General features: G+C 34.5%; 1 protein-coding gene across 1 annotated transcript in view; it reads right to left on the minus strand.

Annotated features, from left to right (window-relative positions):
• ADGB (androglobin) overlaps positions 1 to 16,626 on the minus strand; it is a 157,414-nt gene that overhangs the window by 31,076 nt on the left and 109,712 nt on the right. The window contains exons 24-27 of the mRNA XM_068551083.1: positions 15,737 to 15,830; positions 11,039 to 11,173; positions 10,344 to 10,497; positions 4,384 to 4,571 (exon numbers count right to left, since the gene is read on the minus strand). Of these exons, the coding sequence (XP_068407184.1) occupies positions 4,384 to 4,571; positions 10,344 to 10,497; positions 11,039 to 11,173; positions 15,737 to 15,830 (571 nt within the window). The remainder of the gene's footprint in view (positions 1 to 4,383; positions 4,572 to 10,343; positions 10,498 to 11,038; positions 11,174 to 15,736; positions 15,831 to 16,626) is intronic.

Raw genomic sequence — 16,626 nt, forward strand, 5'->3', positions numbered from 1 at the left:
ATTATCATCATATCCCAAACAGGAAATGTAACTTTTTATTTAGATATAATAAGCACTCACTTGTAAAACTTGATAGATTGCAAACTACTGCCACATCAAACCTTTCCATTACGCCCTCCTCTGCAGTGGGACAAAGAGCACAGCTGGCAGTAGCTTTCAAAACCTCACTGTTAACAGTGTTTGTTAAATACTGTTAACAGTGTTTTCTTTCACAAAAATACAGAGAAGTCAGAAGTAGTACCTGTCGCTTGTGCTCTCACCCTTTCACTAAGCTGGTTGGGAACCTCTTGCAAAAAAGACGAAATGTGCAGTCTAATTCCTTCCCAACTCCTCCCTTAATGCAGTCTAAGAGGTTTCTTGTTTTGTTGAGGTTCTTTCCTACCTTAGGTGAATCTTTGCAAATGTTCAGGACCCTATAAACTTTCAATTTCTCTAGAAATTTGCTTTTCTATCTTCTCTCTTCTGTATCTTAAATTTCCCCACTTTATTTCTCCTTGATATTGGCTTTTGTACCTGTGCAGTTCTCACCCACTGAAAAACAGATCAAAACAAAACAAAAAACAAACCCAAAAAAAAAAAAAAATCTTCAATCAACCCTGTTGTTCAGTCTCAGCTCTTTTTTATTCCCCAGCGAACAATCTCAGGAGAGCTGTCAACTTCCACTGTCCTCGGCTCATCACCCCCCACTCGCTCACAACACTCCACTCTGCCCCCAACCAAGGTGCTAAACTTGCTCTTGCCATGGTGTCAAGCACCTTGTCACCACCCTATAGAAAACTCAGTTCTCATCATCCTGAACTGTTAGGAGAATCTGACAAAGTCGAATCAACCCTCATTTTCTCTTTCTTCAAAAACTTTTCCCCATGAGCATAATAACTTTTGTACCTCCTATTTCAGGGGTGCTATTTTTATACTTCTCTCACATTGACATTCCCATACATATCAGAGAATCTTAATATTCTGTCCTGGATCTGACTCTCTTTGTACAAACTTTCCTGGGCGCTTCCATGGGCAGAAACAGAATAATGAGTTCCAAATCTATGTCTCCAACCCGACTCCCCTATGCAGTATCCCTTGGACATTTCACTGGTCTACCATGTTTAACACCTAAAAATGATTTAGGACTTCCTTGGTGGTGCAGTGTTTAAGAATCCGCCTGCCAATGCAGGGGACACAGGTTCGATCCCTGGTCCAGGAAGATCCCACATGCTGCAGAGCAACTAAGCCCGTGCACCACAACTACTGAGCCTGTGCTCTAGAGCCCGCGAGCCACAACTACTGAAGCCCGCACACTCTAGGTGATCAAGTTAAAATGAGGTCCTTATGAAAAGGGGAAACTTGGAGACAGAGAGACACAGGGAGAATGGTGTGTGAAGAGGAACACAAAGACCAGGGTGATAAATCTACAAGTCAAGGAATGCCAATGACCAGAACCCCCTAGAAGCTAGCAGAAAGCATGGAGTATTTTCTCTCTTTCAGCCCCCAGTAGGAATCAATCCAGCTGGCACTTTGATCTCAGACTTCTAGCAGTCAGGATTTCTGTTGTTTAAGCCACCTACTTTGCCAGTTTGTGGGCCTTTGTTATGGCAGCCGTAGCAAACAAATACACTGACTTATTTCAGTTGCCATGATCACACACCTGGGTTATTTTGCAACTGCTACCTGGCTGGTTTCCCTGTCTCCAGTTATGTTTCCCTTCATCCATTCAACACACTGCAGTCTTCCGAGTGAGCTTTTTTTTCCTTTTTTTTCATGTTTTGTACCTTTTATGATTACATATAATTTCATAACAATAAGGTTCTAACATTTTTTCTGTTCTTAGAAATTATATTTAGAGTACTTTTTCAATTCATACATTGCAGACATAATGTTTTAACACAAATCTATTAATGCCATTTTTCTTAACATCCTCCAAAGCATCTCATTGCCTCTATGGTAAAATCTGAGTCTCTTCTTGCCTTGAGGCCCTTCAGGAAAGGGCCCTGCCAACCTCTGGATCTTACTGCTTGCTATAGCACCCTAGAACCCCATTTTGCAAACAAAACAAAGGTCATCCTGAAAAGGTCATATTCTCTCTAATTTCTGAATTTTTACATGTGCTAGTCAAGCAGTTCTCTCCTCACCTTCCTCTCAACTCATCCTGACAGATTTAGGACCAGCTGCTATGACTAATTTAGGTATTGGGTTCAATATCACTGAGTCTAATAGTGGCCCTGCTGTGTGATACAATGGTTTCCTATCATAGTAGTTAAAATACTTTATCACAATTGTTATTTTTAGTTACTGCCACATTTCCTTCCTTCTCTCCATTTTTTTTTTTTTTTTGCTTTCTTCTAATAGGCAGTATGCAAATATATTACAAGAAGCAGATAGATTAAAAAGAGAATTCTTCAACCCTTTTATTGCCCTCAGTTTATGTGCTTTTGTTTAGTATTTTCTCTAAAATTTTACCTGTATATAAAATATATAAACAAATATAAACATAAGAAAATATACTTGGGATATACTGTATATATTGTTCTGTAATTTAGTTTTGTTGTTGGCTATCTTTCTTTGCAAAAAATGTGAGCATGTTTGTTAAAGGGAAAAAGGTTTTAAGGAACAAATAAATATGAATTATAGAGAAAAATCAGCCAGAATACAATGAATTATTATTTGTGCCTATACTGTCAAAAAGACTTGGGTTTTACTTTTGAAAACCAATTTACCGATATGTATGGTATCTTTAAAACATTTAATCTCTTTAAAACAATAAATCTTTAGACAATAATCAGAAAATTTTTAAAATATTTACAATAAAATTTGCCCATCATATCTCTATTAATACTATAGAAAAAGTAGAAAAGGAAATTTGTAACAACAGGGAATAACCAATAACCAAAAAACTTGTATATTCATATGAATAATTATTAGATAATCATGAAAAAGAGTTCACAAAATGTCTTAATGGCATTGGGAAATGTTAACACTATAATGTTAAGTAAAAAGGTCAGATTATAAAACTTTAATTATGTTATGATTTTAATAATGTTAAACTGTGACTAGAAAAAACATTCTAAGAAAATACAATAGAATACGAACAATGATTGTTTCTAGGTTGTTTGATTATGGGTGATTTTTATTTCCTTAATAATATATTTACATATTTGCCAAACTTTCTGCATTGAAAAAATATATGAAAAAGAGAAGACAAGTATTCTAACAACTCATTTAATAACAACATTTAATGAACATTTAACAATATTTAATGAAGGCCAACTACGTATCAGGCATATATCAATACATCCTGTATTGATAAGACATGGTTCCTGCCTCCAATAAGTGTTAATTCTCATGGAGGTGGATGTGAAATTAACCATATAAAATTTGATATGTCACATTCTCAGAAAGAACAAAAGACTATAGAAACATGACCAGGACTAACTGGTTATATTTGGAGGTTTGGGTATAAAAGATTTGACTGTTGAAAATGATCCTTAAAAGTGATAAATTTTGCTAGGTGAAAAAATGGGGACAGGATATAACAAGACAAGAGGAAAGGCATGGGCAAGATAAAATCACATTACAAATATGTCAGGAGTTGGTCCATAGCTCCATCAAGAGAGTGCACCATGTGTTGGGAGGCTGGGCAAGAGTGTTTGTGGTTTGGATTTTATTTTACAGCCAGTGGAAAGTTGTCCAAAATTTTAAAGAAGGGAAATCACATATTTAAATGTGTGTGTTAGAAAGGTAACTACTCTGGTAGTAAAGGATGGATATGTAAATGAATAAGGTAAGAGAGACAGAGAAATAGTTAAAAATGAAGAGTGAATATAATGGAGACATGGACACAGCATTTCTATAGACAAAATATAATGAGGCCCTGAAGTAGTGGAGGACATTGAGAATAAAGAGGAGGGCATAGAGATGAGAGGTATGGGGGAATGAGAATCAAAAGGGCTGATTAATGAAAGAGAGTGGAGTCCATGATGAGGCTATTCATGGAGAATATATAAATAAGTATGAAAAGAAGGATGAGTTGGCAGATAAGGAGAAATCTACACAAGAGAAGAGTTAGAGATGGAACAGAACGAGGAGAGAGTAAAAAAGAGGGAAGAGTGTTATAAAGGATGTTCAATGAAAGTCAAATACGATGAGGACTAAGAAACCATTATGTGCAACATAGGCTTGATCTTATATAACATTTATATAATCACATTACTCTCTATGTTGTTTCCAAAAGAGTATAAAAGTGAAGTTCAAAATTCACCCAGAATTTTACAGAAAATTTATTGTTTTTGATAATATTAATATTTAAAATAAAATATTTAAATTTAAAGTCAATTATTTAATACAAAAATTATTAATATTTTTAAAGGAATGCATTTCCTTTCTGTCACATACCTGAATACAATTTTCTTATCATTGGGTATGTAGTAATCTCTGATTTCCTTTATGGCAAAGGTATTACATGGAAGATCTCGAGACAGGCATGGGAGTGGATGATAAGAACCGATGAGGCGCATTTTCCATCGTGAGGATGTTACGTACACATCACCAGTATATGCTTCTGCCACGAATGTATATCCTTTCTACAGGAAAAAATAATTACACAGAAGTAAGTGACATTGTCACTAGTCTCTCAAAGGTACAATAGATGATTTCACAGTATTAAAAATATTTATTATCTTAATATACATAAAGATCCTAAAATCGATTGATAATCAACAAATCACTAGCATGTTTTGAAATCCCTCTTAAAAATTGCTATCTTACATGTTTTTGGAGAAAATGGAAAACTCTAACACTTTTGTTTGTATGGTTCCCTAGCTATAAAAAAAAAGTGCTTAACTGTGGTAGATGATTACTACATTTCCTGCTAATTCTCCTAATGCTTCCTAAGGCAGATTTTTATCATTATATCATCCTGGATTAGCCCAATAGCTTCCTACTTGATTTCCCTGTCTTCCCAGTATCATCTTTCTAAATATGAGATGAAAAAGGCAGAAGAGTTTATGGAAATGTAGTGCCCTTGGGATGACCATTGGCAGGTAAAGCTATCAAATTAGCAGCACATCTGGTTCCATGGAACCCAGATGTGAGCCTGGAGATGAGCTCTTTAGGTTGGAGAAAAGAAGCAGTTAAGGAACCTGGGAAAGAGCTAACAGACAAAAGTTCAAAGTAATTCTGAGTTTATAATTCCATACATTTCTAACAAGACATAAGAATATAGATTTGTATTCCAGTTGCTCTCTGATGCAGAGGAAGCTCTCCAATGTGTCTAGATTTTCAGAAACAAAAATTAGAAATACACAAGACAGAATGAATTCATAACATTGCAAAAAACACCTAGGAATGTTAACCAAAATTCCAAAACCTGTAATAAGATCAGAATTGCAACACCCATAAGGACCTTTGACATTACGTTTGGGGCAAGAAGAAAAGGAAGATAAATCATGTATGCTAAAGTGTTTTTATCAGCAAAGTACAGATTTATTGCTGTTTTTGTTATTATTTGAGCTTGTGGTACTAATCTATTAAGGAAGCAAAACAAAATTACATGACTCTGATTGTGTGTTTGTCTAGACTCAGAGAACAATTTTGAGAGGAATAAAAGTTTATAAAATGGTAGGATAGATATTGGTAAGTGAAAGTCTAAAGCTAAACCAGTGATAGGATTTTAAGAGAGGACCTGGTGACTCTAAAACGACCTCAAGACTCTGTAATAGAAGAGTAACATAATAGAGTACTGAGTACTGAGAAACCTCATAGATAAGTATTTCAAATCACAGGTTATGGTCTTTGAAAAATTATGAAAAAATATATGTCAAACAATTCTAAAGGATTAACTGTGTAACCAGGTTTTTTTTTTTTTTTTTTTTTTTTAACCTTAGACACTAGTTCTGTGGACATACGTTAGAAAAAGTTGACCTAAAATAGGCTACATATGTGTCAAATGCCTGGAAAGTGCCAAAATGTGAATGCAATCATGGGCTACAAAACAATGGAGTAACGATCCTCCTTCATATGGGTTGGAATTCCCTTTAGAGGCTACATTTAGTTCTGGGAACTACATTTTAGAGGGGACTTAGATAATTTGGAGAAATGTTCAAAGATCAAGAATTGTGACGAAAGGAAAACTATACCACAAAAAGGATGACTGAAGCTATTCTTGTATTCATACAGTTCTATATTCTCCTCCTCATTCTATTTTATTCTAAAAAGACCCACAGTGAGAGGTTAGAAGACAGGAGGTATTTGACAGAGGGAATGGCTATGCTTGTTGCAATCCTAAATTTACAGTTTAGAAATAATAGTTAAATGGAGATGATAGAGTGTTCTTCTGCATATTGACTCAAAATGCATCATTTAAAGCTACCCCCCAAATTCAAGTTTAGTCTAGAAAGGGAGGTCTTCACTGGGGTTACTAAACAAAAACCAAACCCAACCCAAAGTATGCTAGATATAAACAAGAATCAGATTCTTATGTGGTTCAACTAAATATCCTTAAAGATCCCTACAAAAATTAAGTATCAATGGCTAATATGGTTAATATTAGCATACTTATCTAGTGAAGTAAAGAGCTCATCTCTAGAATTTAATGACATCTACGATCTTGATAGAGTCTCCCTTTGAATGAAATCATCTTTTTCATGTGGATCTTTGGGACTTTTGATTTCCAATCACAAATGAAATAAATTTTTATATTCAAAAGGAAATCTAGGCCAAACTTGACAAACAGACGTTAAAAAAATAACCCATCAATTGTTACTGGTGTGAAGACAAGTTTGTTAACAAAGAACTAGTTATCTCTTATAGTGTTTGGTTTAACCCAAGATATTCTGCTGGAGAGAGGCAAGGTTTATCAATAAATTTCCCAAGCTATAATTTTTAATAAATTGCTATTTACTAGGACATAAGGGAGAATAAATATAGTGCAAAAGGGAGTTGTATGGAGGGTCAAATTATAGTAGCGTCAAATAAATTCAGTTTTTAAGTACCTGTTTGATGTACAGAAATTGTCTTTTATTGGCAAATTCTTCTATTTTTAATTGAAATATAAATACTCTTCCAAAGCAACTAGAAAAATAATATATTGGTGCACAGACTTTGAGTTTTTAAAAATTACATTTAAGTATATAACTCCAAATATACATAACTGCACACAAAAATATTGTCTATCAGACTTTCTAATAAAATGTAAATGTGAAGTAAATGTGCAAAATTTAATACAAACTAAAAATGATTTAAGTCCAATTTACAATTTGATAATATCTTCAAATTTAGTAAAATCAGACTGCATTATTGAGAAAATTTGTATCTCATGAAAAATAGAAAAAAATGATAAGCTTTTAATAAAACATGAGTTTTTAAATTATAATGAAATAGTATAAAAACTCATTAGTAAAATATAAAGTTTTAACAATAGTTATACACAGCCACACACCTCTATATATAGATATAAATGGATTAAATGATTTCATCAAAAATTTAATTGGCCTGATTTTTAAAAAGTTTCCTAAAATCCTAAAATCTTGGAAATAGTTTAACAGTGAACAAGTAGGATTTGAAATTAAAAACAAATTACATTAGCATCCACAAAACTGAAATACTTAGATATAAATCTAACAAAATATGTACAAAATGTGTATGAAAAAAATTATAAAACTCTGATGAACAAAGTCAAAGGAGAACTAAAAAAACGAAGAGATAGTCTATGTTCATGGATAGGAAGAATCAACATTGTGAATATTTCAGTTATTTCCAACTTGATCTATAGATTTAATGCAATCTCAATCAAAATCTCAGCATGCTATTTTATGGATACCAACAAACTGGTTGTAAGGTTTATATGGAGAAGACCAAGAATAACCAACACAATACTGAAAGAGAAAAACAAAGTTGGAGAACTGAAACTAATCGACTTTAAGACTCGCTATAAAGCTGCCATCATTAAGACAGTGTCATTTTGACAAAGTAACAGACATACAGATCAATGGAATAGAATAGACCCAGAAATAGACCCACATAAATATAGTGAACGGATCTTTGACAAAAGAGCAAAGGCAATACAATGGATCAAAAACAGTCTTTTCAACAAATGGTGCTGGAAAAACTTGACACCCAAAGCAAAAAAGAGAATCTAGACACAGACCCTCACCCTTCACAAAAATTAACTCGAAACAGATTACAGACCAAAATATAAAATACAAAACTATAAAACTCTTAGAGGGTAACATAAGAGAAAGCCTAGGAATCTCTTGGGTGTGGCAATGACTTTCCAGATCCAACAAAAAAGGCATGATCCATGAAACTGGATCCATGAATTTTAATGAAGCTGGACTTTATTAAAATTAAAAACTTTTGCTCTGTCAAAGAACATGTCAAGAAAATGAGAAGACAAGCCATAGACTGGGAAAAAATATTTGCAAAAGACACATATGATAAAGGACTGTTTCCAAAATGTACAAAAACTTTAAAAACTCAATAATAAGAAAACTAACAACCTGGTTTAAAAATTGGCCAAATATTTTAACAGGCACCTCATCAAAGAAGAAATATAGATGGCAAATAAACATATGAAAAGATGCTCAACATCAGAGAAACTAAAACAACAATGAAATAACACTACACAGGTATTAAAATGGCCAAAATCCAGAACACGGACAACACCAGATGCTGAGGAGGGTCTGGAGCAACAGGAGCTCTCATTTATTGCTGGCAGGAATGAAAAATGTTACAGACATTTTGGAGGCCAGTTCGGTGGTTTCTTACAAAACTAAACATTTTGGCGGTTTCTCACTACATGATCCAGAAATTATGCTTCTTGTTATTTACCCAAAAGAGTTAAAAACGTATGTCCATACAAAAACATGCACACTTTGTTCATGATTGCCAAAACTTGGAAGCAACCAAGATGTTCTACAGTAGGTGAATGGATAAATAAACTGTGGTATATCCAGACATGAAATATTATTCAGCGTTAAAAATAAATGAGCTATTAGCCATGAAAAGACATGAAGAAAGCTTAAATGCAAGTTTTAAAGTGAAAGAAGCCAATCTGAAAAGTTTTCTTATGTACTATATGATTCCAACTTTATGACATTTTGGAAAAGACAAAACTATGGAGATAGTAAGAGGATCAGTGGTTGTCAGGGCTTGGGGTGGGTGGATAAATAAGTGGAACACAGAGCATTATTAGGGCAGTAAAAATACTCTGCATGATCTCATAATAATGGATGCATGTCATTTTACATTTGTCTAAACCCATAGAAGGTACAACACAAACAGCGAACCATAATGTAAACTGTGGACTTTGTGTGATTATGATGTGTCAATGTAAAATGAGCAACTGTAACAAATGCACCACTCTGGTAGGGGATGTTGATAATGAGGAAGGCTGTGCACGTGGGGGAGAAGAGAGTATAAGGACTATCTCTGTACTTTGCTCTCAATTTTGCTGTGACTCTAAAAAATAAAGTCTTATTTTAAAAAAATTCTTAAAATAACTCAAAAGAACTATCGGGTTCTTTTAAGTAGTGATATTCTATATCTTTTATTCCTATAAACCAGTATTCATCAGGTAGATATGTCTAAATTTATACAAAATAATGCATAGAACCATAAAAGTCAATCACAACCACAGCTCGAAGAGAAAAATAAAGAGGTTCAAAGCCATACAACTAAAGAATGGAACATCAGAGCTACAGGAGATCTCCTGGTTTACAGTGCAGGTATACATTATCTTTTATCGTGCTTCCCTCTTAGAAGAAATGACTGGAAACACAAAAATGAGGTTCAGGTAAATAGAGAGGCAACATGATTTGCGTGGACATCAGCCATCAGGGTCTGTATTCAGCAGGAGTAATGTGCCAAGAGTGTCTATTCGCGAAGGAATCTGGGCAGCCCTGGAAAAGACTGGGGCTGGTGAGGTGGTGAGTGGCTGTGTAATCACAATCTTCTGACATGTTTAGGAATAGAATAAAAAACCCACTGGGACACTGAGAAAACCTGCTGCTTTGGTTTGGTTTAGGGATGGGACTAAATGTGCTCTTTACCTCCATTTTCATTTTAAGGGTTTGTATGATTTTATGATTTTAATAATGAGAGTTTCTAACTTTTCCTTTTGTCATATTTTCTTTGGAGAAAAGATAAGAAGGAGGGCTAAAAGGTGAATGTTCTAGCACTCGCATTAATTACCTTTTGCTGTCAAATACATGGGACTTCTATGGAGAAAGACCAGGACCCTATTCCTCTGTTATGTAGATTGAAAACACATCTGTTCTACCTTCTGTTAGAACCTCTCAGGGTGCTGACTTCTCACTGCTATTCTATCATATGAGGAGAATAAATTTTACACCTACCTTATTCTTAGTATAAAGATAAGGCACCACTTTTTGGAATACCTTTGGCACTTGTTCCATTGTGTCATTATTAACAACGTGGAGCATACAGACTGGAAGTGTAGTATATACTTTGGGAACCAAAGTCATATCTTGAGGAACCAAAAATGTTTCTCTGTAATTACAAAAGCATGAACTTTCCCTTGACATGAATCATAAAGAAAGTTTTGAAATTAGGTTTGATGCTAAGAAATAAAAACATAAGTTTAAAGTTGCAGATAACTTAAAAGCACGCATACTGTTTTCCTTTAAAATTCTTATTGATACACTATTTTGTCATGCAAATGCAAACCTTTTAAGAAATCCCATTTATAAGTAGTTTGTGACTCTCACCTAATAGGCTACTGCTTCGAAATTAATAAATTTATTTATATATGGAAAGCGTATCAATTTATTATATTATGTTTACCATACTCATAAAAAGATCTAACAATTAACACTTCATAGTCTTCATATTTTGTTTAAAGAAACATGAACAAAAATTTCTATAATATCTCATTTATGCATAGCAGATATGGAAGAAATTTTAACTAACTTCTGAAAGCAACTTAAACGTTCATATTAATACTTTTACTACTATCATAAAGAAAGCTCTGTATATATGAATATTTCATGCCACTTAAGAGTGATGTGACTTGCCAATATGATAGCCTCACCTGAATACTATAAACCAAGTATTTGGTGGCTGGTCTGCATAAGTCACAGTGTAGTCAGCAAAAGCAATCTTAGTTTCTTCATCTTGATAGCATGGATAAGATTCCATAGACTTGCACTTACTTTTAAACATTAGCCTAAAAATTTAAAAATAATTTAAGTACGAATGGCAAAAGAACTTTTAAAATAAATTCTATTTACAAAAAAGAAATAGGCAAAGAAACAGCATAAAATATTGTAGTACATTGTTGGCTAGACTGAGTCCTTCATCAAATGGGGGCTCGTGGTGCACCGGATTAACCATGATGTCTATCAAAGGTGCCCAAAGTTATTTGAAGTTCTTAGTCAAGAGAGAACCTAATTCATGATCTAAGGAGTAACTGAAATTTATAGATGGGAAATCAGCACTAAAGTTCAGCCTATAAGGGTGATGAAACTAGAAGCAGGCAAACTAGCAATAAAACTGGGTGGGAGCCACTGAAGGTCTGGGGTTGACTGGAGACTCAATACTAGAATGGAGTTTAAAGTGAGGAATGGATTTGGAAAAAAAGACTAAAAGACCCCCTAAAAACAGAGGCCACAAACAAGGGGAGAGTGCCAGAGTTTTCCTTCTACATGATTTCTGGTGCAACTGAGGTTTCTCCATGTTTGACCCCTGGAAGCCTGTGGCATATTCCAGAACATGATGGAAGTGATGAGAGAGATCCTCCGGGTCCTGTACCTCCCACTCTGCCAGGAACCGGACCCAGCCTCAGTAGCACCAGGAATCTCAGGTCTTTTATACAATGTCTTGAGTATTAGCTGGGACAGAAGCTATAATGGCCATAGGAGTGGTTCTCTGTTAGAGGTCTAGACAGAGCTAGAGGTTCTCTTGGCTTCCAGAAGGTGGATGGCTCAACTGTACTGTCACGGGGAAGCAGAGCCATAGAGGTCCTCACAGAGGATGGATTCACCTGCTCCATTTGATCACTGGTCTTTGGTGGTGGGAGGAAAATGACAGGTTTATATTCGGAAGGATTTTAAAAAGCTTTTCAAAATAATGACAAGAACAAAGACCAGGGTGATTATATATTCTGGTTCTTCTGGGGCAGTCCTGGTTTAGGCTCATATCCCTGGCATAATTATTAATAGTGCTCCCTCGTTCCCTGTCAAAGTGTCCCAGTTTGGTTGATAAATAACCTGATCACCCTCACTAGGAAGTATGACGTGATGGTCTGTCAATGCAGAGTACCCCTGTCAATCATATGGGGGCTGGCTGAGTCTAAATGCAGGAGCTGGCTGAGCCAGTACAGGAACTAAGCAGGCCACATAGGGAACTGAGTGCAATGGGTCCCACCACGATTCTAAGAGAAGGGTGCAATTTAAAGGCTTTCCAGACTGTCACTGTTTCCATCACACATTCTACTATTTCTCATATACCTCAGGAAATTCTAATGAGTATAGGACCATCAAAATCCTGATGTACCATGTGGAATATCTTAAATGACCCATAGAGAGATATCCCTGACATAATCAAAAGATTTAGTTTTAACTTTGCATCCTAGGACAGAGAGAAAGTTATATTGGAAAACTGAGCCTTGCCCAAAGTCAACTTGGTGAAGTTGTGCCCCTACAGATCTGAGAATGCAAGGCTAGGCTCAAGGACCTCAAAGTTACTCATGTACTACTACTAATAACAGCAATATTTATAATAGCTAATGTTGTGTAATGGCTCAATCTGTAGCATTGAGCTAAATAATTTTCCAGGATTACCTTAATTTATCTTTACAGCTTTATAAAGGAATAATACTATGAAGTAGATATTATTATCCTTATATTACAGATGAAAAAAACTTAATTTTATGTTCAGAGAGGATAAGAAACTTACCCCAGGTTACACGTCTGATAATCAGTAGAAGTGGGGTTAGCATTAGGTCTTATACTAAAAGATGTGCTTTTGACCATGTAATTAATGCCTGCTAGGATGAGGAGGTAGCTTTGGATGCTCCTGACATTTAAGTTTAAAGATGGGTGAGACTTGTGAGTTTCATCCGTTCAATAGATTGGGGTGTACAACTCAAACTATTGAAAGAGCATGGCCAATATCTGCATTGGATATTCGCTGAGTTTCTTTCTGGGAAATGCTCTTGGCTATGGTAGAAGGAACACATGGAGAGGAACGCCAGCTCCCTGAAGGAGTTATACCTGTGTTTCAAATACACCTCCATAGTGAACTGACCTGAGCCCCTAATAGGGCAACACATGATTTTAGCACTCCATTTACATGAAAATTAGGTGTAATTTCTGGGCCAGAGATCTTCCTCACAATGTTGAAGCAGTTTGGAGAAGGAGGTTCTTCGTGCTCTCTGTGTCTGTCCAAACAATTGGGTTCTTAGGCAGAAGAGTACCCGTTTTAGAAAACAGGGCTTCTGGAGCAAAAGTTTAATCAAGCTGAATTATCAGGTGATAGCAGTATCCACAGGTCAGGACTTGGGTGAGGTGAGTGAGGTACTCACCCTCAGGGTTGGGAAAATACAAATTTGGATTTTTTCCAAATTTAAAATTTTGACATTTGGCTCATCATGAAATTTTTTCATTAACTTTAGGGTATTTTAAATTTTTATATGTTTACATGCATAATTTTCTATTTGTCTCTTGCTTATAAATATAAGTCCAACCATTATTTCATTTTGACCTTGTATCCAGAAACTTTTCTTTAATTTTCTCATTAATTCTAATACATTCTTGTAGATTTTTCGGCATTTTCTACATATATAACCATGTTGCCTGTAAACAGTGGTTTTATTTCTTCCCTTCAAATTTTAGTGACTTTTATTTTGCTTTATTGCCTTTTTGCCCTTCACAAAATTCCAGGATTATCTTGAATAGAAGTGTTTGGTCAGGCATCTTTGTCTCATTCTCAAACTCAAGGAAAAGTTTTCAAAATTTCACCACTAATCATGTTTGTAGTAATTGCTTAAAAATAGTAGATACCATAACATATTAAGGAAAGTCTTCTCTAATCCTAGTTTGCTAAAAAATTTTAAAATTTTGAATTTGTGTTAAATTTTTTCAAATGTTTTTTTCTGAACCTATCCAGAGAACCGAGTGATTTGTTCCTTTTCCCTGTTAATGTGCCGAATTGATGAATTTCCTAATGTTAAACCACTATGACATGTCTTAGATTGGGAGAGCCACTTGGTTATAAGGTATTATTCTTTTTATATAATTCTGATTTTGGTTTGCTAATATTTTATTACATTTTTTCGTCTAATTTCACGAGGGCGATTGGTTTGCAATTTCACTTTTTTTACTGTCCTTGTTGAGTTTTTTAAATCAAGGTTATGAGTTGGTAAATGTCTCCTCTTTTTTTCTGTTCTCTGGAATATGTATAAGATTAATCTTATTTCATAAATTCACTTGTTGATCCATTAGCATTGCTAGCAAATGTATTATGCATCCTTGCCTTACCAGTGTTTCATCTAGATTATTACTTTTACCATTTCTGCTTTCATGCTAGAACCTTAGAACTCTTTAAAGCTTATTACTCAACTTCTGCATTTTGCATTGCTAAGGTTAAGAATTTACTCCTACGTATGGCTCTTAGTGTGATTGTCCTTTGAAAATAGTGTGTCTTATTTCTCTGGTTACTTTGAAGGTTTTTCTTTTGGCCTTTGGTTTTCAGCAATTTGACTACGATGAGTCTGGGTTTCATTCTCTTTGTGTCCTTCCTGCATGAAGTCTGCATGCAGAGTCTCTTGAAAATATGGGTTGATGTATTTTATCAGTTTTGGAAATTTATCAGCTATTATCTTTTTACATTCTGGGACTATAATGATACAAATATTAGACTTTCTAAGCATGTTCCCCATGTCCCTTAGCTCTTTCCTTATTTTCCACTATTTTTCTATTGACCTATCTCCCGTTTCACTGATCTCTTCCTCTATTCTTCCTGATCTGCTGTTAACTAATTAAAAAGTTTTAAATTTCAGTTGTTAAAAATCTTATTTATGTAATTTCCATTTAACTGTGTTTTATTAATCTAGACTTTTAATTTATTTTCTCTTTCTTTAACCTTTATTTTCTTGGGCATTTCCATAATAGTTACCTTTAGAGATTTGGTCTGCTGGCTCCTACATCACCAAATGGTCTGCTTCTTTTATATATATATACATACATATATATATATATATATATATATATATATATATATATATATATATATATATATATGATTTTCTCTTAGTTTTTTCAGATTATCCTGCTTTGAACATGGTTTGTGGTTAAAATGCAGTTTTCCTAAGGCTCAGTCTACTTCACACTTGTCCCTGTGTCTAGAATGTTGTCCTCCAGGGATTTCAACGGACAACTTTCATTGTTTACTGGAGTCCTCTCCCCTAGCAGGTCCTAAACTCTAACTTTTATCTCTTTAGCACCAAAAGACTTCAAAAAAACTCCGTTTTGCTTCTCAGAGGTTTTATGCTTAGGGTATTAGATAAGTGCAATGAAGACAAACAAAAAGTAGGAAGTGTGGAAGTTCAGAAGCGATGGTATGTTTCTAGCTGCGGTGATTAGGAAAAACTCAACAAATATAGTAGCATTTGAACTGGAACTTATAGTAAGATCATTACACTGCTTTATCTTAAGAAAGGGACATCATTAGGTTACAGTAAGAAACAATAAGAAAGGTTACAATAAGAAACATCATTACACTGCTTTACCTTAAGAGAGAAATCGCATACTGTTCTATATTCTGTTCCAGTACAGCCCAAACTTTCTGAAGAGTATCTGCAACACTGGTATTTTCCTTTGTGCCTAAAAATAACAATAAAAAGTAGCAATATCAAGGCTGTAAGGTGCCTGAAAAATCATTTTGTTCTAAGCCCTCCTTTTACAGGTGAGGGAGTTGAAAATCACCAGTAAGGTAATATCCAAAGTCTGAAGCTTTACTAGCAATAAACCATGTTTAAAATATAAAGCTATGAACCTCTAGTCAAGAGCTCTGCTCACAATTTTATGCTGTTTCCCTTCATCTTTAGTTTAAAAATTATAAAATGCTCTTTGATCTAACTGAAGATACTCATCAAAGCATTTACAATGAGAGATCATTTATCACACCAAAAAAAAATCCTTATGAAAGCTCTTGTGTCAGAAAAAATAATCCATCCAATTTTTCTAAAAAACAATGGCTAATAGGATCTCACTGAAGCTTAATCTAAAGCATAATTCACAAATGGCTTAAGAGGTGATTTGGCAAGAAAAATGCAAATCCATAATAAGTGCCTCAAATTTAACATGTCAGAAACTGACTTTTTTTCTAATTATCCTAATTTCTTCACAGTACTTACTCATATCTGAAATCAGTATCTTAATATATTTACTTTCTGCTGTATGCCTGTGACCACTACAACACAAGATTCATCAGAGCAGAAACCCTGTCAGTTTTACTAGTTTCTTTCTATAAGGCCAGAATCTAGAACAGTTCTGTACACACAAGAATTATTCAATAAATATGTTTGAGTGAAAGAATGCAAATGCTATTAAAATATTATTAAGCTGCTCATTTTTGTCTTTATAAAGAGAAAAAAATCATTGTATGAATATAATTTTT

Source organism: Eschrichtius robustus, chromosome 9 (genome assembly GCF_028021215.1).
Source record: "Eschrichtius robustus isolate mEscRob2 chromosome 9, mEscRob2.pri, whole genome shotgun sequence".
In the NCBI taxonomy this organism is placed as follows: domain Eukaryota; kingdom Metazoa; phylum Chordata; class Mammalia; order Artiodactyla; family Eschrichtiidae; genus Eschrichtius; species Eschrichtius robustus.